General features: G+C 42.4%; 1 protein-coding gene across 11 annotated transcripts in view; it reads right to left on the bottom strand.

Annotated features, from left to right (window-relative positions):
- ATP11B (ATPase phospholipid transporting 11B (putative)) overlaps nucleotides 1–25,904 on the bottom strand; it is a 95,438-nt gene extending 69,534 nt beyond the window's left edge. For 3 of the 11 annotated variants that reach the window (XM_032446478.1, XM_015871548.2, XM_015871552.2), the window contains exons 1-2: nucleotides 25,439–25,903; nucleotides 25,126–25,303 (exon numbers count right to left, since the gene is read on the bottom strand). In XM_032446478.1, coding sequence (XP_032302369.1) covers nucleotides 25,126–25,197 — 72 coding nt within the window. In that variant the 5' untranslated portion in view covers nucleotides 25,198–25,303; nucleotides 25,439–25,903. Of the gene's footprint in view, nucleotides 1–24,801; nucleotides 24,856–25,125; nucleotides 25,304–25,438 lie in introns of those variants that run through there. The other 8 variants (XM_032446479.1, XM_015871542.2, XM_015871547.2 and 5 more) reach the window with 6 other exon arrangements.
- Between the last annotated feature and the right edge of the window lie 1,006 nt (nucleotides 25,905–26,910).

Raw genomic sequence — 26,910 nt, forward strand, 5'->3', positions numbered from 1 at the left:
GTGACTGATTTCCTAATAAGCAAAATGTAATTATTTCAGATGGGAAAATTCTAACTTTTTATTTCATCAATATTAGTGTCTAAGAGGTAACATCATCGGGGAGCAGCTACATATCAGTTTAGCCATAGGTGACCTACATCAGTGGTTGATCTTGCATCTTGATTACTGTAAGCTTTAAAGCTCATAAGCTGTGTTCTGCACTAAGACAGACTTTTAATAAGAGTGATGATTAGCTAATAGCATGCAGTTTTCTAGTACTAAAGTCTACTTAAGAACATCTCGTATCTTTACTTATCTATATACACAATATTAACCGCAGAAATTTTAAGTTACTTTGAAATTACATATCAATATCTCATATAAAATTGCCTCAACAATGTATACTGTCAACAATATTAACATAATAATAATAATAATGACTAATTATATTATCTAAACAAAATTGCTAACTTTAAGTCTTTGATAAACCTTGTTTGAGATTGGTGACTAGGGAACCTGTTGGGAAGCACCTTGCAAGGGAGCCATCCTTGTAATCTGGTGGCATTTTTAGGCAGTTTATTTCGATACTGTGACTGTCTGCAACAGGAAGAGTGAGGCTGCTGTAGTTGCAGGGGAAACTCCATTTAAAAACAAATCTGAATGTCCTATGCTGTGTTACTCGTTTGATTTCGCCTCCAGAGTGCCTTGCTGGGTGCCTAAGTGGATGCAAGTTGCTCTGTGAAACAGGCTGAAGCACTGAGGGGATAGATTTTTGAGCTATTTAAATGACTAGTGGCGCAGACAAGCAATTAGTGGGATTTTCAAGTTTCCTTACTTGAACGTACTTTATAAAATTTAGTCTTCATTCTTTCTAAGATCAAAGCAAGGGGAGTAGAGGACAAATTGCAAGGCAGCATGTAATCAGCTAGCCTAATTTTGTGTGTCTAAATAAGATGTCCATGGGTGCAGCACAGTTTCTCACATCTTCCCCAGTATTATTTTGCAGCGCTGAGCTGGGCCAGAGCTCACCCATAAGCTATTCCAACACCCAAACAGCATGGCGGTATGGAGAGTCTGCAGCACTTAATCCCACCAGATCCCTAACCCCATGCCCGTGTGTGAATTGGAGCCACTATGCAGGGCTGTGGGCAGCGAGCAGGTGGAGCATTTCTTGAGACAGCTATATGATTTCTAATCCATCTCCCACAGATTCCCTTAGTATTCCTGGCTGGACATGGTGGCAGCGCAAAGGCACAAAGACTGCCTCCAGACTGGGGGTAGGAGTGGGACCTTGAAGATCAGAGAGGTAATGCTCAGATCTACACCACATCCAAAAATCAAAGGCTTACTGTGATTCAGAACAGTTTTTCTGGCTAGTTTAAATATCTGTGCCAGATACTGGAAGTTACACGATGTGAATACCCTGTCAGAGACAATTATTTTGCCTATTTGTTCTCGTGACAGCTCAGCTACACACCAGCACTTACAGGACAAAGAAAAAACAACAACAACAAAAAACTTATGGCATAGCCTGCAGTGAAATGACAAGAGAGATTTGTCTCTGGGGAAAATAAAAAGGAAATACATTTGAAAACAGGAGCATTAGAGGTACAGAAAGTCAATGCGCAGTGTGGGAGGGCAGTGTGCGAAGGCAGCTGACAAAGTGATGCGCCGACTGTGAGATGCAGGGCTCCTCTCAGAGGAGCTGGAGTCACTGCAGAAACACACCCCAGCTCACAAGAAACTGCTAAATTGCTTTGGCTGCAAGTTTTACTCAGGCATTCTCTAACTGCCACATTCATCTTTAGCACTGCTTTTGCCCTGGAGCTGGATCCTTACCCCAAGGCAGAACTACTCCCCACCTTCTCACTCTTCAAATCCATGTCTTCAATCTGCGCTCCCCAGGGCATACTCAATATATTGAATATGCATATATTCAATATGCACTCCCCAGTTATATTTTTGGCCTTCACTGAAACCAAGTACCCCTCCAGCCTTGTGCTTGGAAGACTTCCCCAGCTCCAGCACAGAGGTGTGTGTCCCTGGGGATATGATCTCTGGTGCAAACAGGCAGACAGAAAGATGGAGGGAGAGAATGGTTTGGGAGCACTAAATATGCTCTTCTGCTCTTGCTCCAGCCTCATTGGAAAACAGAAACACTCTTCTCTGCCCCAGTCCATGCATACAAATAAGAAAAAACAGGAGCGTGAGAATGCTTGAAATAGTCAGATTACAGATGTCAGTCTGACAGCTCCTGTGCTCTGCAGGGATGTGTTCTGGCTACGTGATAGACTTCTCATGTCCCTTTGGACAAACTTTGGATTCTTTTGACTGCATTCCTGAAAGTGCTTGCTCCCTGGCTTTCTGGCAGGACTTTTGGATGCGTAGTTCATATATAACCAGCCTCAGGCTTGTTGATCTGACATCTAACCCATTGAGATGCCTTTGAAAACTCTAAAGTTAAGCAACACCATGCAAGTACTCTTCCTTTCAGAACTGAGTCCTGGAAATATGAAGCAGCACTGGGAGGATGACCCTGAAATGGTGATATGTTTGTTTCTGAGTCACAAGATAACTTTCCTCTCACTTTTCTGGTGCAATAACCAATTCTTCAGGTGCCTTTGACAAACCAGCTATAACAGTGTAGTCACAACATCAGGTGGGCCATTAAGTTACCAGTCTACATCCCTTCCCACAGCAGCCACAGATGATGTTAAAAGCAGCCCTCACACAACACTGGGTGCAATTTCTGACAGCTATTATCTGCTCCAGTCCAATTGCAAAGTTGCATTTTTTTCCAGAATAGTTAAAGAGAATTAGTTTAAATCCACTGGATTTAAACCAACAATGGCCAACCAGGTGCCTGACCAGCAAGCAACAAAACCATCAGCTTTCGAAACCAAACACATTTTCAAAACAGGGAGAGAAAAGAAAGAAGAAAGGCAGTGTCTTCTGTGACTGAGGTCTGTGACAGAGGCAGGCTCTCAAAAGCTCACCCATCGCTTTGCATAGTTCCTAGCATATATTATTTATCCCGGCAATCAGTGCAGTTGGGGAGACAAAGTAATAGGAGCCGTTCCTGAGCACGCCCTTTGCTGTTAGGATGGTGCGCAATGGGCTGATTATTCGGGGCTCAATCACAGTTAAGTGTGTTGCAAGCAGAGTCAGAAAGCTGACACCTGAGTTGAGCAATGCTGGAGTCTAAAGGAGGTGCGGAGGTGAGCGGCTTGTCAAAGCAGCAGACGTGTCTGGGCTTTCAAGGATGTCCAATGCAGTTTTGGCAGGAATCTTCCCTTGGCTGCTGTCCTGCTCAGGAGAAGGGGAAAGCACCCTTCTACTGAGTTTAATGATGATCAGTGGAATTCAGCTGGAGGAGCGGTGAATTTTAAGGCTAATAAATTGCTTAGCAGCTAAAGCTTCAATTATTCAAAAGTCAGAATTGCAGAGGCATCACTTTTGCTTAGTAATAAATCACAGTTTTAATATAATAATAAATAAATAGCATTTTTTCCCCAATTGTGCAAGAGCAATAATTCTTAGGAGATGACCATTTCATTTAAATAAATGCGTTCTCAGACTTTACCTCTATGGGAAGGAAGCCGACACATTTTTCACTTGTGTGAGCTCGCTTCAGAAAATTGATTTATTATTCCCTCAGAGGCGCAGAGAGGCCCAGCTATGGGAAAACCAGCAGCTTTGCTTTGAGCTCCACTTCCCTGAGCACAGAATTCTTTCTGCAGCTCCCTGTTCCCTCCTCCCTTGCAAACAGAAACTCTTTTCCGATAGCTTTAAGATTTCCCCCACAGAAATACAAGTGCAGTCTAAAAGCAGCTGAATTTAACATATGCTAAGGCTGTGGAAAGTCCATACGCAATCTGAAAGCTCAGAGAAATGCCCAGGAGGCTTTACTGCTGACTTGTTTTTCCTTTTCACCTTTGTGGACAGTAAAAATCATGTGCTTTTTTCACACAGTCAACTTCTTATTCCTGCCAGACTTCAGCAAAACATCAACACCTATGCTTAGTCTTCACAGAGCACCTAAGAGAGCAGGTTTCTGTAGCAGTGAATTTCAGCAATGACATGAACCATACTGTACCGAAGCTTCACTGCTGGCGCTTTCAGCAAAGGAAAATAAATGTATTACTAGTGATATGGAATAGCAAGCAGAGCAACAGACAGACCTGTGCTGGGTGCTTCTGTTTCCACAGCCCTGAGCTGAGCACATCTGACAACAAATCATCACCACTCCCACAGAGCCACAGCAGCAGGGCTGTGCAACCAGGAGATACTCAAGCACCATCTAGTGGAAAAAAAATCTGTGTCAAGTCAGGCAATACAGTGAAACAGGCATTTTGGAAAGAGAAACAAAACCAGGTAGGAGAAGAGTTCCCTGGGAGTAAAAAGTTCTTTGTTCTCTTTGGGAGAGTAATCAAAACAGAGAACAACAGTGGTTAGAAAAAAAAAGGAAGAAGGTGACTCCCTAATGGCATGTGAGGATCTAAGTTCCTTGTACTTATATTTTACTCTTTTTTGCTCGCCACGTCCACCTTGAGCATCTCAAGTGTTCTAGTCACTGCTTACAGTTTCCCCTGCATCCAAAGGTATGTGCAGCCTGGCATGGGCAGACCATGTCAGTTCGACCAAGGGGGTTCAAGAAAACCTTTAGGCTCCATACTATCACACCAGCAGTTTTAACCCACCCTTTCACTTGAGCTGGAGCTGTCTCCGTGGGCCACACTGTCCAGGCACACACAGGATGTGAGGACAGTGTCCAACTGCACAGGACCCCACTGGCTTTTGGAACACACCATGTTACTGCCTGGGTTCTCCCAGCAGGAATGACATGAATCCAGCAGTTATTCTCTGCTGAGGGTGGTACAAAGGTTGATATGCATTGGTTGGGTCTACTCGGACATTGTAAGGAACAGAGCAGTGAATCCTCATAGGGCCATCGCCCAGCCACACCCTAGACATGCATGATGAGATGAAGCACCAAGTTTGGACCTTGTTTGTCTCAAAATGCCCAGAGTTTCTGCTTGGCTTCCACATTTCATTAACAGATGATGTCTGTATGGAAATCCTCTCTACAGCTCCAAAAAACCTTGATGCAGAGCTTGAGAAAAATGGTGATAAAAACTTAATACCTTAGGTTATTAAAATCTCTGCACTTCTTTTACTGCAGCAGCTTTTAACAGTATCTACTAATCCTTTTTCTCCACAAAATTCTATATCTTATCTCACAACATACTTTGCTGTGTTATGGCTAATCTCTAAATTTGTGCATGTTCTTCATTTGGTGGATGCTAACACATGCACTGAGGGAGCATTAAAGTATGCTGGATGTGTTGGCTTCAGCAGCCATGTTTAAGAAATGCCTCCCAGAGCAGTGTCTACTCTACCAGCACAAGAGGCTGGGGTACAACATACAGCACAAGGGAAAGAAGCAGCAGAAGGTTGTACACAGGAGGAGAATTTTCAGCAGGACTTTGCTGCCCAAGACAAGCCATTACGGAAGCTGACCCTCTTAGAGATCATCTCATTCTGCAAATGACGGGATAGTCTTTGTATACTGAAACCACTCCTTCATCTCTACTTTGCAAGGATAAAACAATCAAAGAGAACTCAGTGGCATCAGCATGAGGGGTTTTGATCATGCCTATACCAAAGATGTCATAACCTGAAAATGTAAATATAATATTTTGAATTGCAAGCATTTCATCTGCAGAAGCATAACTCAATCAGATTTTTTGTTGTCAACATTTGCCCTTCCAGTCGCTCTGTTCTGTCACTTATCTATTAAACAGCTCTTTAACTCCAGGATAGTACCACGCATTTTAAGTTGCACATCTAGACTCTGCAGCCACAGGCAGCTCCTTGAGTACTTCCAAGTGTCCTCTATAGGCAAGGTAAACTAGAAAGGATCAAGCTCGTAACAGTATTTTCACCAGTAGTTGGATGTATAAACAGTAAAGATTAATGTCATCAACTCAAGAACTTTCTTACGTACACAAGTTGCTGGGAACAGGCTGAAGTACAAAGTTGCTGCCTGCCTCAGCTCACCATGCAGACTTCATGGCATGCAGGAGAGGCTGAAGTTAGCATGCACTCCCAAAGCACAACTTACATAAGCAGAGGTCACATGCCAGAGATGGCCAATCTATTCCCAAGGGTTTGTAACTGACACTACTGTCCTACATCCTGTCCTGCTTTTCCAGAGAAGTCAGCTCTTAGGGGGAGAGGGACCATAGAACACAATGCTCCAGATGCCCGAGATGCAGCAAGTGGGGAGAAGAACCAGCTCAGCTGGGGGGGCTCAATTCCAGACTTGCAGCTGACAAAGGAATCCAGCCTTTTGCTGAACCAGCTATTGCAAATGAAGGAAAGCTTGGTCTTTTGGTTACTGTACGGAGGTTGGGAGAACTGGCATCTGCTCCCATCTTTAACAGAGGGTTCATTTAAGATCCTTGTCAACGCTGCTGAGAAAGAGGATTTATACCAACAGCTCTGCACTGACAGGGAAATGACTCAGATAACTGCTCTTCATGCTGCGTGTCTGGGCTGCTGCGATTTGAAGGCAGCAGGAGCCAGGCCACGCGATGCGGTGCATTACACACCTCGGTCCGCTAAAGGGAGCTCCAGGCTCAGAGCTCGACGCTGGCTCCTATTTATGCAGACGCCGCCAAAAGCGTTTTCTTTCCTCTCGTTGTAACTGTGTACATAGAATTAATGGCGCATTTACAGGGCAATTTGTCAAATGCAAATCTGCTCCTTAACAGCGGGTCTGCAATCCAACAGCTACGAACTCTTTAGGGAAGTTAGCAGACATTGAGGAGGCTTATGCAGCCTTTCCCTTGGTATTCCCTGGGAACTTCAAGTCACATTTCACTTTAGAGATCAACGCAGCTGCAAACGTTAGAAGCAGAAACTCAAAGAACTCCTCATCTCGTTCGAAATCATTTCAAAAACACTGGCATGCACCAGATACAGCGATGCTCACAATATGAATGGGCAAATCTGAAACAGAGCACAACTCTACTGATTTCATTTGAACAGCTTACTCTGTGGTGCATTACAGATGAATATTCTAGAGTTACAAAGGCAGTGTTTGCCAAGTTGCACATTAACCTTTCTAAAAGCAATTTTGGATGCCTGGAATATCGTCAGTAAGATCAGTGCCTCACAGATAGCATGAATGCATTGCAACAGGTAGGTGGAGCAGTTTAAGTAGAAACATCCACTGGACTATTGTGATCGGGGAAACAATGAAGAAGGAAAAAGAAAATACTAACAGAATAAAACAAAAGAGAACAAAAGAAAGAGCTAACTGCTTTGCAATTGCAAAGTGAGTTAAAAGCCAAGCAGCTAAAAACCCTAGGGAACAACAGCCAGTGGAGATAGAAAGCACAGCCTCATAATTGAAATTATGGGATAAAAAAAATAGAATAAAATAGAAAAATCAAAACATGCATAACAGCCAGCAAGGACCTCCATAGGCAGAGTGATGGCTGGGAAGGGCTGCTCCTGAGGCTGGGGAGCAGGCAGGAGAGTGTTTTTCATTTTGTTTAAGTGTTTCTGAGGGGTGATGGAGGTACAGAAGGAGTTACTCTCCTGGTATGAGATACGGTGCCTTTCCCAATTCTGCTGGCCCTCCTGAGGGAGCTGTGATTAGCCAGTTTTGTTCAGTCACAGCTGGAGTCAACTGTTTATTCCTGTGAAACACCTTTTCCCCTCAATTTTCTACACTGTCTTCCTAAAAAATACGTGTATATATATATATATATAATATATATAAAATTCTCCCCCCCCCCATTTACTTAAGAGCTGGTTAAAAACAGGCTACTGTTATTGTTTTTTGTTTTTACACATTCTTTGTCTTAAAGAGATTCATAAATCAATAGTGTTTTCATTAAGATTACCACTCTTTTAATTCAAAGAAGTACATGTGGTACAAAAACGGAGTAGGGACAAAAGGAGTCCGAGAAATCCCTGAGAAGACAGAACACATGGACTCTGTTTTCCTTAATAGCTCAGTCTTGTGCTGGCTCCTCACCTGAGCCCATACCCTCTGGTCCTTGGAAGGATGGACAGTGACACAGGGTGGTTGAAGGGAGGACCACAACAAGAAGCAGGGATCTTGCAGATGCCCTCTTCCCTACTGCTCCTCCAAAGGGGTGATTTGGTCATTTAATTTATAGAGCTCCTGATGTTCGGAGGTTAGGCCATTGTCCTAGCTCTGAAATGAAGTGTGCCTTTCCAAAGCTCACACATATTTTTTCTGTCTCCAACTGCATTTAACAGATATTTCAGTGATGCTGACCAGGGCTGTCTACTGATGGTATGACTCAAGTCAATGAGATGCTGTTTCCTCACTCCCCACAGCAGAGCAGAACTCAGTCCGTGATTTGTCACTGAAATCTTGTTCTGCTCAGCCTCTGCCAACATGAACCTCTTGCATTTAACTTTGCAAGATCCTTATCATAACCAGACCTGGTGCAGCCCAAAATGAACTCTTGGCATTCTGAAGCTACAGCAGAGGTAAGGGATGTTGCTGTCTCAACTTGCAAAACACCCAGACAACTCCAACCATGTCGATGACCTCCAGATTTTTCAGCCACTCTTTAGGGAGAAGAAAAACCACCAATCAAATCAAATTACAAAAATAAGGAAGAAAAAAAAAATAAGAAAACAGACCTTGAACTTAAAAAGACAGGGTTATCTGCTGTGAACCCTGGCTGACTGCTCTCCATGGAGCACAGGTAGATGCAGCATCAGGAGGGAGGTGGGGAAAGAAAAGCCTCTCTCAGTTCACACTAGTGAAGCAGAGCTCATTATGTGCCCTGCTGCCTATTGCTGCGAGAGGTTAGAAATGCTTCTTTATTTCCCCTGCCCTAATGCACTTGCTGCCTTCCCCATTCTGTTTACTTTGTGCCACCAAAGCAGTGACAATCAGCTGTGTGAAGCATTATTCCCCAGCCTCCTTTCTGAGGTGAGCTCAGTCCTGAAAACAGGAGCAACATCCAAAAAAGAAAAAAAAGAAAAAAGAAAAAGAAGGAAAAGAAGAAAAAAAAAGAAAAAGAAAAAATTACTGCCACATCAATTTCTATTCAAATCGCTTGGCAGATTTCACTAGTTCCTTTGCTAGAGACCAAGGTTCACTTCCAGCTCCCCAGCCTTCAATACCTCAGGACAGTAAGTGCTGGCACAAACTGAAACCTGGTGACCTTCCTTTGAGAATATTAAGTCTTGCTGGAGTTTCTGTGAGGTTAATCGATTCTGCTCAGTCCTCTCTCATGAAATCCTCGGACAGGAAAGAATAAGGAGAGAAAAAAGCAGAGGAGATTTTCATGCAATCTTTATAGCCTCAAGACTGCTTCAGTTTTTAGTGCTGTTTGTCTCAGCCTCCACCCTCCTTGGAAAGCATTCTTCTAGATACTCATATGATTACTTAGATTAACAAAAAGCACATTTAGTTTGCCAGCAGTACCCAGTTTACGCCACATGTGAAACAGCATTACTGTGCAACTTCAGGTCATTTATCAGAACAGCTCAAGATAGTATCTAGAGCTTGCAAGAGAGCCTCAGCAAGAGAGTTACCACATATAATCTGGCACCCCAAATCCAGCCTCTGCATCCCTACTCCTGATGGAAGCTGTGTGCTGAACTCCTGGCTATCAACACATTTCCTCTCAGGGTGACCTGTACCACACCTGAGATACATGGTTGTTTGAGTCGTGTGTGATGCCAAGATGAAATGAAAAGCCTGGGCTACAGGCAGGAGTTGGAAAAATCACTGGGGGCTGCTCAGTGCCACCAAAGGCCACAAATGCCCTCTGGGCTGCAACAAACAAACTGCAGAGCACACAACGCATCATTAAAATAACCAGTTTGACCAAAAAGATTTTTTTTGCTGCCAGAATATCACTGTCCCCAATGTCTGTTTTGCCTTCTGTAATCAGCAGTGCCTTCCATCTGATCAGGACCTGGTCTCACAGGTCTCTAGCTGAACTGGTCAGCAGAATCAGCAGGAGAGTCCACATGTGATAGCCAGGCAGCTACTGCTGGCACAGACCGGCTGTGCACAGCATTCATATCCCTAAATAGCAGCATGAATAAAAATAGTTTGGACACCTAGAAACCAAAATACAGCAGGAATGTATTTAAATTAAAACATAATTTCTAACATTTCTAAATGCAGAGTGACCCATTAACTGTTTCCCACTACACTGACAGATGCTGCCCACTGAAACACTACACAAATGTCACATGAGCAGCTGAAACTTTGACCACCACTCTTTCCATTCATTCGACTTAAAAATCTTAATTTTTCTTCTATGTTACAGACACTGATGAAGAGTGCTATATAATCTTTGGATTCATCTGCCAACAATCATCTAATTAATCATTGATCATTAAAACGACCTTCTTTTGACTGATACCTGAGCTCAGAAAGGTTCAAAAGAAATTTGACGCATGTTGTGTCATGTTCCAGCATTACCCGCTACAGGTACATTATCATGTTATGCCATGTCTGGTTTTCACAGAACAAAATGAACTCAGGAGCAAACTAAAGGAGGAACCATTTGTACAAGTATCAGACTTGAGCAGTTCAAATAACTGGCAGATTACAGGAGGAGATGAGCTTCCAGAGCTCATGCAGGAACATCACTGTATCATTAAGCCGAGAACTGTATTCTTTTTGGATGTGCCTAAGCAGAGCCATCTGATAATACTGCATTCTCTATGCAGCTCTTGATTTACTTAGGTGCTAGAAGAACACTTCTAAAAGAAAATCTCATCTTAGCTGAAGAGAGCGAAGTATTCTTGCACAAACACTGGAAGTTCATAGGCACTGAATCCAAGATGTGCAGACCATCCAGAAAAAGAACGGCAGGACTGGCTATCCTCTACATCATGTGATTCTCTTAAGCAACATTTGATCTACCAGAGGAACTGAAGTCCTGTCCAACAACCCTCTGCTGCCAATCCCATTCACCATGGAATGACAGAAAGTGATTCAGGCTCCCAAGTGCCTCAGATGGAACATCACCAAAATAATCTCAATTCTCCAGCTACACTGGATTCTCCTTCCCATGATACCCTCCAAGGTACAAAGTACTCAGCCTTCATGGTGTTTTCTTCTCAGTATTTCCTACCTGGAAAGTCACAGCGCAGCAGATTTTGACCTTTAAATTCATTAGAAGGCAGCAATAGCTTTTACATTTCTTCATGGATATTTTGTCAGTTTGGAGAGGAAAAACATTTTGTGGGAACAACAGTACCAGCTACAGAGTTGGAGTCCTGCCCTTGTTACAGCAGTGTGACCGAGGAATATTTCCACTGAGTTCACCAAATGCAACTAGAGAAAGCAGAATAAACAATCACGTTTATTTTATGCTGATTCTAAGTAGAAGCTTTTAAAAAAAACACGAAACACCAGTGAACCAAGGGGCTCAGGGGAAGAAAAGCTATGCAACTATAACGTGTTGTGGGTCTTCACTCAATGGGATATTGGTTTTCAGTATATAATTAATAACAAATAAAAAAACACCCTGTATGCTGTCTTTAGGGTCTACATGAGCATCCTGGAACAAAAAGGGCCATAAATTAGCATCAATTATGTATTAAAGTTCCAATTAACCTGGCTGACACTGATATACTTTAACAAGGTACACTTAGATAAAAGAAGCAACTCTCTAATTACTTGGAACGGGACCTCCTGACCCATTCTGCTCTTTTATCCCAATGCCAACTTAATGAGGAAGGAAGTGAGAGGTAGGAAACTGTGCATAAGGCAAGGCTGTAGCACCACAAGTTGCCCCCTGGGATTTGCTTTTACCTTCTTAAAACTGTCAATGATTAATATTTTATTGCACTCAGTTCCTTTCAACTGTTTTCCGAAGAGGAGCTGTTGAGGCTGAAATTGCTAACATTCATTTTAGTGTGTAAATCTGCCACTTAATGAAGGTCCTGGTCACCCATTCCCGTTCTGTGGTACAACACATCATGAAAAGTATTTGTGGTGATGGTACCTGAGGTTCCTGCACACAGATCTAAAGGGTGCTTCTTGAAGTAAAGCAGCTTAGTCCAAATAAAAGAAAGAAAACTTCAACTAATTTTAGACCTTACACACAAGAGTTGGCTTAAGTGCATTTTTCAGTGCTGAAATTTTATGGAAAGTACAAAGTCAAAAGGATAGGCCTGTATAAAACCTGTGGTGTTAGCAAGGGAGAGATACAACAAGGTGAGTAGTGAGATCCAGTCAGGGAGGCATCTATAGAACATCTAATAAGACCATATCACAGTTAAAATCAGATAACCTTGGATACCCTATATGCCTGGTTAAAAGGGGAATAAATCCACAGGCATCTCCTGCCTGTTCAAGAAAAGAAAGAAAAAAGAAAAAGAAAGAAAGGAAAGAAAGAAAAGGAGAGAGAATAGTTGCAGAGAGTGCAACCAGGCAGACCAGCCTTGTTCACTTTTGCTCAATGCTCAAATTTTCTGCCCCTGATCTCCCAGTCAGACCTTAAATGCATGCAATTATAAAAAGGGCTAAGAGGGCTGTTTTTTCTCATGGTTGTTTGTTGTTTGTTTTTTTTTTTCTTAATCACTTGAAAATGTTGTATTTTACTGTTGAATAAAAGTTCTCCAGAGCAAGGCAATTCTTATAATGAGAGCCACGGAAGGACCATATCGTCTCTGCTGAGCAATCCCCTCTCAGTGCCATATCATCATCACTGTAAGTAGTTTTAAATTCAAAATGACATTGTCCCCGTCCTTATGGTTTTGCATGGCAATACAGTTGGAGTCATGGCTTTCACTGTTGCTCTCCCATTGGCCACAAGCCTGACTTCTGTCCTCTCAGAGAAGAGGTGTTGGTGAATTCCATCAAAGGCACCTCCTAATTGTAGTCAGAGTCTTCAAAACTCAGAGGGAAGCAAAACTTGGCGCTGGGTGTCTCCTGTGGTGAGCTCTTTCCTGGGTCTTTGCAGTCAAAGGTTATCTTTCACCTAAGCCATGTCAAAGTTTAAGTTAAAACACTTTGGGTCATGCCTTACCCTAGTGAAATTTCACTGCAGAGGGAGGCAGAATTTCCCTTTCGTTGTGGAAATGCACAGTGCACGAGAGAAGCGTAGCAGCTTCTGGGTTCCAAATCATGACTCCTTTCCAAAACTAGGGCTGTTGGAAATCATGTGCCCCATTATCAAAAGCAGTCAGCAGGCAATTGCCCAAATTACAGCCTCTCCAGCAAGATTTTCAGTATTTCTTTGCTTTAGCAGGAGATTGTTTCTTTAACTTCCCCATAACTTTGAGCTGCCTTGTAAAGGCAAGCTGAGAACGAAGACAGAAATGTAAAAGAAACATTCATACCTCTTTAGTCACTGAAAGGGTCAGAGTAGGTCAACTGCAAGACTTGAGCAGTTCATCATTGTCCCAGGCTAACATGTGTGTTATTGCACTCCCCTGCCTAACCTGCATTTTCTGGAAGAATATGCCTGGATCATTCAAATGGCTCATGAAGCCTGAAGGTGGACTAATACAATCAATTTTGGCCTCCTGTGACATCCCCAGTTACTTCAGTAAGCCCTTGTGGAAAAAGACACATTCATATTTCATATATGATGCATAGCCTTTGATCCATCTCCATTTAAACCAAGGTCTAGTTTAAACATCTGTGGGAACTGGATCAGACTGACAAGACTATTATACATACTAGAGGGGACTCACTCTTAAGTCTCTTGTGGCAAACACGCTTCTTATACAGTATCCCACTCTGATAAGTGACCTACTTATTGGTTGCACGTTGTAAGCTATTATGATGAGTGCAACACGATCCTTGCTGTTTTGCTTTGAGTAAACTTTAGCCTTTGGATATAAGAAGTGGAAAATTTGACATCCGTGTAATAGAGGACAGCCATATACATTCAGAGTGGGATTTTCAAAAGCATTCATCCCTGGCCTGAAATCAAACACTGCTAGGACAACAGCGAGCTCTTTAAAAAAATAATAAATAAATCCTGCCCAAGTTATACTAATACATAAAGCACTTTGTTGTGAAACACTTGTGGGATTTGTGAAGCAGCAAAGCTGACAGAAAATGAGAAGTAAAGCATAGAGCACACATCCTCACTGTCACCTGATCACTCATCCTACCATCACCAGAAACATATTCTGATTGCACACTGTTTCAGTACATGCTTTTTTCCTTCTATATACTCCAGTACCACATTCACTTGTCAACCCCATCAACAATAGTTAGACTTTTATCATCTGGTCCTATTATCTACAAGGAGACTGTGTACTAAAAAGTTGCCAAGGATGGTAACTAATCTATGGGTAGAATTCAGGAGGTAACTCAGAGCACAGAGCAGCTCAGTGCCTGAACACACAGCATCAGAGTTATGAAGAGAGTGAACTGGGAGAAGTAACAGCAGAAAGGAGGGAGAAAAAGAGTCACAAAGCACTTGCGGTTGCAGGAAAATTACTATATATATATATATATATGTAGGTGGCTTCATTTTATATCATATTGAAATGGACCAGCTTGAAATGGGCCAAAGGCATGGGGAAATACAGCAAGTATTTGGTATTGCTCATCAGTAGGTGCACAGGAATATTAAGGAACATGGCCATCTTGATTTGTTAAGGTTTGAAAGGAAAGACTCCAACTTCTACTGGAATATCAATAATGGGAAACAATGATAAAGAACAGGGCTTCAACCATTTGCCATTCTTTGCTGCTGCTGAAATAAATCCATCATCTTCTCCATAAGACTTTGCTTAGCAGTGACGTTAAATCTACCATAGCATATTCAAATAGAAACATCCTTTCTAAATGACCTGGAGGGAAAAATGGAGTGTCCTCCTTGTGATCTTATTGCTTTCCCTTCCAGCTTTACCTCTCCATCACTTCATTCAAAGCAAAATATCACCAACCCCAAGAAAGATCATCATCCCTTATCAGCTTGGGCAGTTGTGGCACGCATCCCTCTATGCAGTACAAGTACACACATACCGGTCCCCAGTTCAGATGACTGTCCAATGTTGAGCAGTATGTGAAAGCCCTTCAGTGAGCCCAGTTTGACAGTTTACTCAATCTCCTGTAGCTCCTCTGAAATGTCTTGTTCAAAGGAAGCTTTTTTTGATTATTACTATATTTTTTTTCCCAATTCCCCCCACTCTTTTAGAGGAATGAGAGAAAATTTAAGTGCCCTGCTTTGACACTCAGCTTGCTGCTTGTGTGCAGTCAGACCAGCTGCCTTCCCTGATCTCCATTGCATTGTCAGTGTAGTTCTTCTTGTGCCAAGACAAAATTTATAAATAGATTTGCCCAGTCAGTAAGCCCTTTCTCTTTAGAAAGACAGGGATTCGAGCAGAAAGAGGATTATCGAAAACATGCAATATCTTTATTACGGCAGAGACTGCGACTGCTACTATAGTTAAGGACCTGTCAGCAGTTCCATTGTAAGATTTTTTTTGTGTAAGGGTTTAACCTGGCAGTAAAAATTTAAATATACTTCAGGCTGAACACTTTTCTTGCAAGAATTCAGCAAGAGAGTTAGATGAAGGCCTCTCCCCTCCAGCCTTTCCCAATTAATGAATTCAATGAGCTTTAGAGCTTCTCACGTGAATATGCCTGTTAAGGAATGGGGAGCATCCCCCAAGTCAGAATCAAGTAGTGCAGGACACAGAACCAGGGCTTTAAAAGACCACAGAACAAATGTGCATGGCAAAATCCTCCTCTTATTAGTCACGATGCTTGAATAACATTTGGCCTTCATGGGAATATGTAGAGTTTTAGCTAATATCCCATGCTTTCCTCTACCAAATAAACAGAAGAGAATGTTGCTTAAAAACAAACAAAAACTTCTAAAAACATCTCATTTAGGTAACTAATTTTCTTTTTCTTTGTAGTGCATGCTGGTAGGCCAGTGCAATCTGCCAACTAATGCATATATCTTAGGATTCACCACTCCCCATGTCTTTCTCCATGTAGTCTGAGCCTTTCTGTTCAGTCTCTGGCAAACTGCGCATTTCTTCTGATTTCAGCATTTAGGATGGAAAACAGTAAAACTCATGCAAACAGCCCTGCATGCAGAATTCATTCTGCTTCAGTTCAAGCACATTCTGGTAGGGAATAATCCAGATCATTTAGACTTTGGCAGTAACTAACCCAAATGCATAGCCATGGCTTGCTATTGCAGAGCTGCTGGCATCCATAGACCTGTGTAACTTCAAGGACTTAGAAGTCTTGAGGACAGGACTGCTGAAATGCTGCAGTGCAGCATGCATGAGACTCACCAGAAAAACAGCCTGTCTTCTTCAGAAAGCTGACAGCAGAACATTTAGCTTTCAGATTCTGATTGGCTTTGCTTTCTCAGGCTGAAGTAAAAACCCCAATATTAATAGAATCAGGCCTTGTTTTGGAGCTGCTTTTTATGACTAGTTTAAGTTATATAACGTCCCTTATACACAAAGTAAAAAATGCTCTTTGACTTGACTGTCTCAACATTCGTATTTGTGGTCAGCTGACCAGCATCCCTTTTGCACTGAATCCTACAAAAGAATAACAGTTCTCTGTTTTGTCTGTTGATGAGATCTTCAAACCTTACTGCCCCTCTGACACATAATCAAAATGTAAAAGAGTATGTTTCTGTCTATGCTTATTTTTTTATGATATAAGGATTTAGCTATGACTTTGACACCATGGTAACTAGACAGAGCATATGATCCTCTTCCATCTAAATATATCCCCTGACTTTCAATCACACCTGCCTCTTTTATATTTCATGAAAACTGCTCTTCAGCTTCCTCCATCTATGCAACTTTTTTGGCCAGCAGGATCACCTTGCGCCCATCCCTCAGCTTTCATCACCAGCCATTACCACTTCAAGAGAGAATCACATGCATGAGTGCAGAGGAGGCAATTCAAGAAACCAGGCCCTTATGAAACTTTGATGTAGCATATCGTTAGGGTAATGCTCAAAAAAAAAAAATTAAATGTTAAATGGAAGGCAATTCTTAACCCTCCAAACTCAATGCAAAGGAGATTATAAAAGGAGATCAGCATTTTCTTTGCCTTGTAACAAGAACGGGCCTTCCATTTATGAAGCCATCACCCTTACTGTAGATCTCTGTTGCTTGCTGACTATCATCTTTGTTACAGCTTACAATCATAACACTTCCTCATACTCCTTTTCTACAATACTAAGACATTACCTCTTTCCTGTTGTTTGTTTGGAATAAACAACACCAAACTATTCTCTGGCCATAGTTCATGCAAATCCTGATCAAGTCTGGAAAGTAACTTAAGGAAAACAAATATCCCATTACAGCACAGATTTAGATAGCTGCTCCTCTGGAGACAGAAGGAGCTGTATCTACTTCTTAAAACCAGCTTGATGGGTGATCTGGTTTTTCATGTGTGCGAACACAAGACAAAAAAATTGATGCCAGAGTTAAGAAAATTAATTTGGCTACTCAGTAACAGTGATGCAAACAGACACAGGCAGCACTCTGCATGGAAGATGGAGCAGAAAGTATAGCCCTAGCAAGGCCACAGATATTCCCCTCTAAATAAATTCAGTATTTCTGCCCACCATGGACTGACTGGCTATTTTTAAGCAGCTTGTTTTAAGTGCCAACATACGTTGTTTTGGTTTTGTTTTTTTTTTTGCCTGCACAAGACAACAGACCCAATAACTGAAAGAAGTAGGCAAGACATCTGGGAGGAGTTGGAACAAATGTCTTGAATTTTTAACCTGTCTGTTTTGGCAGTGACCCGTGCCATGAGTGGCTGTGTCAGCTAATCACTTAGCTGCCCACTGCTGACAGACAAATACCTCATAGTGACATCTGATGGAGTTGTCACAAAGCACCAACCTTCCAGGGTCTTACATACAACCACAGGTTGTGCCCATGGACACCGTACACCAGAGCATGGCTGTTACGTATGAAGCTGCAGCACATTCAGAACAAGTGCTCAGCAGCACCCATGCACACTCAGAAACATTCAGATGAATTCTTTAAAGGGAAGGCATTTATGTTTACTTGAATATTTTTATTTTAATCTAGTGATGACAATTAACTGATTAATAATATCACAGTCATCCAAAGCGATAGCATGTTTTCAAGGAGTGTGCAACAGCAGTGAGCCACTTTTATTGCATTAATTGTAAAAGCAAAAAACGACGTCCTTTTCAAGGCTCAAAAAGAATTGCTTTCAACTGTAAACAGAAAATCCTCCAACACAATGCCCATTTCTAAATGGTCATTTTTCCTAAAAAAGCTTGCAACAGCTGTGTTTCAGGTGCATATTTAGGGACTAATTACAGATACGGATGACACCCAGGCAATCAGACGAGGCTCTGCTCATCATCAGTCTTATCTTTAGTCATGGATGGATTTGGACCATGCCATCATGGTTATTATTTTAAAATCCCTACGGAGCTCCATGTGCAGTGCTGACCGCGCTGAGAAGAATACAGATAGTCTCCAGACTGAGGACTCAACAAATCTCCCTAATGGCTGATGCATTTTTCTTCTCTCTAGCTGTGCTGTTGGCATCTGAGAAATCTCACATCCATCGTACCTACAGAAATAGGGACTCCTGTATTCCAGATGCAAACAATAGAGGAAGGCAAAGCACTGTTGTTTGCCACACAAACCTTATACATCCCAATGGAATTTGCTGCCTATGACCGTACTACCCATAAGCTGCACAAGCATAACACAGATAGGTCACCAAAGACCATCCAACAAACCAAACTAATTGCCTTTACCTTCCACTTGACCTGCTCAGAAGTGTTTCTATGTCAGCTTTCTTCTGTTCTGACTTCTCTGGGGTCTGACCAAATCCCCCCAGAGTGACAGCATTGCTACTGGACCCAATTGCATTAGATGTGTGGATACCCCATTCAGTAAACAAAGCTGGGTCTCAAAACGTAAATGCTCTTAAAGTTCACATCTAAATGGTCACAGAGAAGAGGGCTTGCCAACCTGTATGCACAGCGTATACGTAGGGAATGGAACTATACGAGAAGTCCCTTTCACATCAAATAGTCTTAAGGCATTCAGCTATGAGCATTGTTGCTGTGAATGTTTCCAGCTCCCGAAGCAATTCCAGGCAGACACACTGACAAAAGAATAATTTTATCAGCATATGGCTGATCACAGCATCCAATTCCACCAGTATGAAATGGCCCCATAGCGCACACAAGCACTTCAGCATACAAGTAGAACAGATGCTGGAGAGATCAATGTAATAGCACTTTAATTAATTTTAGCGTCAAAGTCAAATGCTTCCTAATTTCCAGTTGACAAATCCCTAATTCCAGGGTTGGCTCACTAAATTCTGAAAACAGGAAAAAATTGATTCCAGGGCAAAATAATGCAGAAAGGCCTGAAGAAATACAAAAGAGACACTTTCTAGTTTTTCATAATCTTGACTATCTCGAAGACATAATATTGCCCAGTACCCAGACTGCTATACATGTTCACAGGTACAACTTAACTTTCACAAAAGTTCCCCTTACTGTGAGTGGTCCTAATTCATAAATATGCTGTAGCATCATGGAGGTCCAACCCCAGAAGACCCCACTGCAGACAATGTGCTGGGCCAGGAGCCAAGAACCATGATATTTTCCATGAAATAGATCTACCATTAAAAATAATCTCTCCCAGCACTGTATAAACAATTACACTGCACTACTCAAAAACTTCTGCTAGTGTTCAGAGGATGATCTGGAGAGGTGAAGAAAGGAAGGAAACATGTGGCCTTGGACAAAGTGATTTTATATTGCAGGTTGCCAGTATCAGCAAGCACCAGCTGCATAATTTGTTAGTGGAAAGGCTGCAGTCCCTACATCTCCCATTAGTGCCCTGCACTCCAACTCCAGGGAACAGATAAGGGAAAAACAACACGGTAGACTCTAATACAAGCAAGTACTGCACCCTGACTTCTGGTCAAGGGAAGAGAAGTTAAGCAATTTATTAGTGAAGCACTTCTAGGAGAGAGTGACATATTTGTGGTCCCGGTAGCATTTGGATTGTCACAATAGCGATGAGAGGCAGAGGGTGGTGAGCGACTGCTTGCTGTACTAAGTGTTATTAAACTGAAGAGGGTTCAGTAAATGTTTACTCCACAGGCAGGAACTACTAGTGCCTGTAGCGGTCACTTAGGACTGAAACCAAAGATTTCAGCTGTTTCATCTGAATGCATTTGCTGAGCACTGGGTGACATGCACCAACACAGGCAGCTCCTCAGATTTCAGCAGGAACCAATCTGCCATCCTCCTGTATCTATCACTTCAAATGACCCAAACTAAAGTGCATCATGCACACCCTGCCTGCCCTGACACTCAGTGGGGTATCACCTCACAGTCAGGACACTCCATCCCAATGTGTTTCATTAGGAGGTGACTGGGACCCTGCACATGTTGAACAGAGAGCCCCCACCTCTCTGACAGCCCCCTCCCATCTTGAAACAAAGACACAAGGGCAGAAGCAATAGGGACAGGAAAGAGCAACCCTTAGCAATGCTTAAACAAACACATTTGGAACAAGGCTTAAATTACTGCACACGTCAAGGGTTTTTTTTTTTTCCTCCTCCCCCTCCCCATCGTGTTGGCAAACTCTTGATGACCACAGGCATGGAGACCTCCTGGCAGGGGACCTGCAGAGACCAGAGGGAAAAGGACAGAGGGCTCGTTGTGCAAAGGAGAGCATCTGAAAGGCACATCCTCCAGGTGCTTTTGTCTAAGGGCTATGCTTGACTAGCAAATCCTGTTGCACTAAGATTGCAAGCTGCAGATACCCTAAAAAAAAAACAAAATCAGAGCCCTGCCTGCACATCCAAATGATTTCAGGGAAGAGCTGTTAACAGCAGGACGACAAACACCACAGCCCTTGAGCTGATGTGTGCAAATCTGAAGCAGCTCCTTGCATTAAGATATCACATGTGAAAATCCCAGAAATCAAACACAGTAATACCAAGTGCTTGTAAAGCATGTTTTACCTGCAGCTCTTGGAGCGATTACAAAGAGGAATAAAGAAGAAAGGCTCATTACCACCATTTCACAGATAAGGAAACTGTGGCACAGAAAGGAAGTGATTTGTCCTGCAGCCCGGTGGAAGAACAGGGCACTCAAGTCAAGCCTCTCAAGTCCCAGTCCGATGCCCTTTCCCCTGAACTATTGCGGCTGACTCTGACCCTGCAGGAACTTCACATTTGTCATTATGCTTTACACCTTGATCATGAGGCTGGGTGTCTTCAAAGCACTGCCCTTGGCTCCTTGGCCAGGAGAGGAAAAAGCTCCCATGTACCTAATCAAATATAATTGCCATTCCTGGAGAAAAGAGATTCCTTCTCAACTCCTCTGGATGATAATTCACCCTGTGTTCAGGTGTAAATGTAATGCTATATGTAAGCCAAGATAAAAGTAACTCTTCTGACCACTTTTAACTCAACATCCCTTATGCGGTAAATTTCATACATAGCTATTGAAATAGTGCCAGAAATTGGCTGTAATTTTGTTGTCTATTAATACAACTTCATATAGCAGTTTTAAAGTATTCACACTAAAATGTAGGCTCCTGGGAATACACAGATTAACAATAAAATCCCTTCACATTTAAATACACGGATAACAGAAGATTATTTTAACTACTGAACTGCAACTGCGGGACCAGTTTCCAAGAAAGCACCAACTTGGGGCAGCTCCTGCACCCCTGGGGCTCAGGCACAGCACCCATAGACGTAAGAGCTGCAGTTATATCACATGGCAATGGGGAAATAGCCAGGAGAAGAACATGGGTCAAAATCAAGACTTAAAAAGTTAACCTGGAAAACAGTAAATCTCTAGTGCAGGAGCACAGAACACCTGAAAACAGGAACACAGCTTAACGAGTCATTTGTACCACTCCTTCCATAAGCAGCACAGGTTTAGGGCATACATAGGAATACAAACATTGTGAGACAGATGAGAGCACCTTTGTGAGTAGGTGCAGATCTCTCCTCTGTGCTGTTAACCAAAGATTGTTACTACGACCAAGTCAGAGAGGCAGATTATCAGAAACCAGCAGCCAACAAATGGGGCCAGGCAGGAATGGATGTTTTCTCTTAGCAGTTCTATGTAAACTTGCAGCCAGCTGTGCGCTAAAGGTGGCCATAGGTGACTCGTAATCCAGGTCAAAGGCAGAAAATCACAGGATTAAAAGTGGGTGGTCAGATAATTCATTTGACTTGTAGAAGAAAAAAATATATATATCCCCCCATAGACGACAAGCAGTTTTGTAGGGAACAAAGAAATCTCTCTCACAGACAAAATTGGTCTGCCAGGAACTGAGCCCATCTAGCTCCCCACCTCCCCACCACCCTCCCCATATCTTCCCCTCTAAAAGGATCTTTTCTGGGATTCGGGGAACGCATGTTTATAAAATAGTTCCATTCAATTAGGGCACAGAGTACAGCAGCTTTATATCAGAAGCAACCCAGAGCGAGAGCTCTGTGGAAGTGCAGGTACACGGTAATGATGACAACCCTGCACTGGTTGTAGTGTCATCACCTCTTATTCTTAATCAAAAGGCTTCCAATCCCTTCTCGACGTGTGCACTAGGAAATGAAGGGACTGCTGGAGAATCATTTGAATGTGGCAGCCCTAGATAATGATGAAACGAATAAAAGGTTCACTTTTTTGTTTAGGTTTGAGGAAGAATTCAGGATTCCTCTCGTGAAAAGGCAGCAGTTTAATAGCAGCGAGGCAGAAGGGCTTCTCGTTATCTGCAGAGGCTGCTGTCGGCGCAGTGCTAATGGCCATGGCATGGGCTTCCCCAGCACGCTCCCTGTGCCATGGGGCCTGAGGAAGCACCAGCAGGGTGAAGGGCAGCAGCTCTGGGAGGCTCAGTGCGGGGCTGGGGAACAGCAGTGTTCCCTCTTGGGGGTTTGCCTTGGTAGGAAGGGCAGCTTTTCTTGATGGCACTGGGCAATGCAAGGCATGCTTCCATGGAACAAGGGCCTTGTACAGGCATCTAGCATGCCCAGATCTAGGAAACAGCTGCTGCTGTGCCTCGTCTTCCACCCACTGCCCTGCCAGGATTTTGGTTTTTTTTAATCAGACTCAGGGGAAAATGAATGGAAAGCAGCTGAGCACTCTGCCTCTCCCCCTACAGTTCATCTGCACCTCATGGCACATTCACCCCTTGTATATGTTTTTGCAGTATCTTTTGTATATTTCAGGAAGCAGCCACTAAAGCACACAGGATCTTTTGTCTCAAGGAGGTCAAGAGCTGCCCCGTGTTAAACGCATGCAGGATGTGCACCTATTCCGTACTTGTTCCATCTACTGAATGGTGATGCCATACCAGACATGAGAGATAGTAGAGGCTTTTTGTTTGGCTGGTTTAATAGGGCATCATTTCAGGAAACAAAATTAAGTAACAGAGACTTTTCGGTGAGCCATAAACCAATGGAAAGCATTCTGGCTTCTATTTCAGTACTCGCCTCTTTATCCAAAAGCAAAGTTTTCACCAAAAATAACAACAACAAAAAAACAAACAGATCCTTACATTTGCGAAATTGTAACTATCTTTAGAATGGTGCTCAGCCCTTCCTAGGCATTCATATTAATCCATCACAGCAAAACATGAACAAAATAAAAAACAACTTCACTGTAAGCCTAGTTAAAGTAACTCTGTTCACCACAGTAACATTTGCCCCAAATGCAGAGCTGGCAAGGTCAATCGTTTCACTTTTTGTGCTTCAGCTACATTAATATAACAGTTTGCTATTCCTCTCTATAACTATATACGTTCAAAGCTTCATAAGCTGTCATGAACAGCCTGATCTCTGACACGCAAGACATGTTAACAACAGCTTTTTCCATTCAGAAAGCCAGCAAGAAAGAGAAGTCAGACCTTTCAATGTATGTTAAGTAACAAATATAAGATCTCCATGACGTCCAGCATGATGAAACACCTTACAGCAGGTTAGAAAAGGAAGTATGTGGAATCAATACATTTCTTCTCACAGTTACATAGCTGCATACATCACTACTTTTAAGTTCACTGTCTTCAATCCAGCCCACTGTGTCCACAAGTAATATCACAGGGACAAGGCTATAGAAAAGCCAAGGACATTATAAATGAACAATGTGGTTATTCAGTGCATACATCTAGGGTTAGGGCAGAGTGACCAGCAAAGTGAAAAAACTAGAACATTATGATGAGATCTCAGCTCACTGCAATCTAATAGGAAAGAGCAGTTGATAAAACGAGTTTACAGAGAGTAGGCAATAAACACGGTTGATCAGAAATACAGATCAGATATCTACAAGCTTTCATGATTATCTCCCCTCCATTCACAAAGCAGAAGCGTTATCTGTTAAACTGGGCTTATGTGGTGAGGTTTTAGCAGTGAGGAGCTGCATGGGAGGTCTCTCTGAAAAGAGGCCAGGGTCTGCCCCCATATCATTCTTAGCAGAACAACTAAAAGGCTCAGCTGAAGGTGCTCTCCACCCAGTTTGCAGGTAGTGTGCAGCAATGAGGAGCCAACAGCTGCATCAACACTTCAATCAGCACAATTTCCTAAGAAAATATTTTGGCTTAGTTTATAATACCACTTTAGATTGAGTTGGGACTGTATGTAAACAACACATGATCTCGTGATAAATATCTCACAAACTAGTTGAGGATCAGCACTGATTATAGGCATATAAAAAAAAAAAGATTTGGCAAATACAAGACAAAAAAAAACCAAACAGAGTACATTTGATTATTAAGCAGTCAGCTGAAGAAAAATTTAGTTGAGAAAGACCATTTTTATCTTACCTGGACAAAGGAGCGAGTCCTTCCATACTGCAAACACATTTACACCAGTGAGGTCACGTAGCATGAGAACACTACAGAAGACTCAGCATCTGCTCTTCCTGAAAGCATGATGAAATCCTCTCACAACATAGATGCATTCTGTTAGCAGGCTAAATGAGCACCCTTGTTAACTGTAAATTAACACTAAGCACCATGCTTAGCTGTGACCCTCTATTTGTCTTAATAAATTGCTCCAATTAATTATGCCATTTTGGGTGCCAGTGACTAATCTGCAGTGTATTTTCCTTAGACTGAATAAGTACCTTGTAATTAGTACTAACCCACCTGGCGGTAATACTGCAGACTCCAACTGATGCCCGTTACTGGCTGATAAAGGTAGTAGCACGACTTGACCATAAAACAGCAGCTTTGCAGCAGTTTCTGACTGTTGTGGGTCTCCTTTAATTCTCCTTCTGTTAAATTCAGATTTTCTTGCTGTCTAGGCTTTTGGGCTCCCAGAATTCTGGGGAAAAAAAACAACAAACCCAGCTGTTACTGATAAGAGATAAATGCCCTTTAACTTTTACCCAAAAGCCACTTGAATATCGGTTTTATTGAGACATATGTATATTTGTGTACTAACTCAGTATGTTCTTACCTCAAGGATGCCTGAGGCGTTTATAAAGCTTCAGGGAAAACTGGGCCAAACTCTTCCTCCTCAGAACCGTACAAGACTGGTGCATGTGGTGGTCCAATGCCAGATCAAATGTAGCTGGGTTTTCTCATTACGCTCTGTAGCTCTCATTTACAGACCCCCAGGTGGCTGTGGTAGTCATGATATAAAAGCACTCTTATGGCTGTAGAATTAATTTCATCAAACACCTTGTAACAAAAGACTCTGCTCCTCCCCTCCAGCCACACAACTGCTCTTCCTTGGGTCTGTGGGGTGCACAGGAGACCCCAGTGGTACTGAGGGATGAGGAGGTCAGCATATGGCAGAAGGAAATGGTGAAGATCCCCCTTTTTGGGCTTTTATTAAAGGTTTCTCTCAGTCTTCAGTGCAGGGAGAAGGATCATCCTTTTCTTCAGATTTGTGATAGATACAGCTTGCTGTCATCACTGGCTGCTTCCCATGCAAAGGATGTTCCATGGAGCTTATTTTGATGCCTGAGAAAAGAAGCAAAGAAAAAATAAGTCTTTCTAAGGAAGGGTAAAACTAAGAAATAGTATTTCTGAAGTACTGAAACTACTAACTTGGGTGGAATTCAGTGAATTAGGTGAACTTAAAAATATCAAAACATCACATTTTGTAACACTTCAGAAGATTCCAGCGTACCTTCTCCAGAGACAAATATACCAGGGCAAAATACTTAGAAATCTAGAAGCCATAAACCAAGGCAACCTGCAGGAACGTGGATGGCAGCACCTGCTCCATGGACCCCATGGGGGCTGCACGCCCAGGATGGCTATGGAGCAGAGAGGTGCTGGCTCCTCACAGGTGCTTCCCATGAGGTGTTAATCCTAAAGCTCAGTGACAGCATTTAAATATCACTGCTCCCTGCTGCAGCAAAGCAGCAGTTTGTCTGGATCTGGTTATTAAATAGAAGAATTTTGAGAGCACTGTTCTACTTTGTTCTGCCCAGGGAAGAGATTAGGAGCAGACCTGTAGCCAGGCATTGCTCATGCTTCATGACATCCTTTCTTTAAGGAGTTATTGGCTTTCCTTTATTTCTTTATAAAAGCAATAAAAACACTCGAGAAAGGGCCTCACATTTTGCAAACTGAATATTCAGAGCTGGCACAAAAAGATGAACTTTACGCTATTTACAGCAATGACAGAAAACATATTGCACCTTTGTTTGGCAAAGTTTGGATGATGTCTACTTTGTTCAAGAATACAGGAAAAATAACAATAAGGGGAGCAAGAGAAAAGAAGAAAAATCTATTTCAAGTATTTTGAACCTGGAACAAGGTAACTTATAGAAGCCCTAAATTTGGTCCAAGGAGTCAAACTGCAAGAAATATGTCAAAATTAGTTAAACAGGCCCTCTGAAGTGGTAGAGTATGACAAGATGAAATTGCTGATGATGGACTGAAAACAAGCTGATCTTGTTGCCTTGGCTTTTCTTT

Source organism: Coturnix japonica, chromosome 9 (genome assembly GCF_001577835.2).
Source record: "Coturnix japonica isolate 7356 chromosome 9, Coturnix japonica 2.1, whole genome shotgun sequence".
Classification (NCBI taxonomy): Eukaryota; Metazoa; Chordata; class Aves; order Galliformes; family Phasianidae; genus Coturnix; species Coturnix japonica.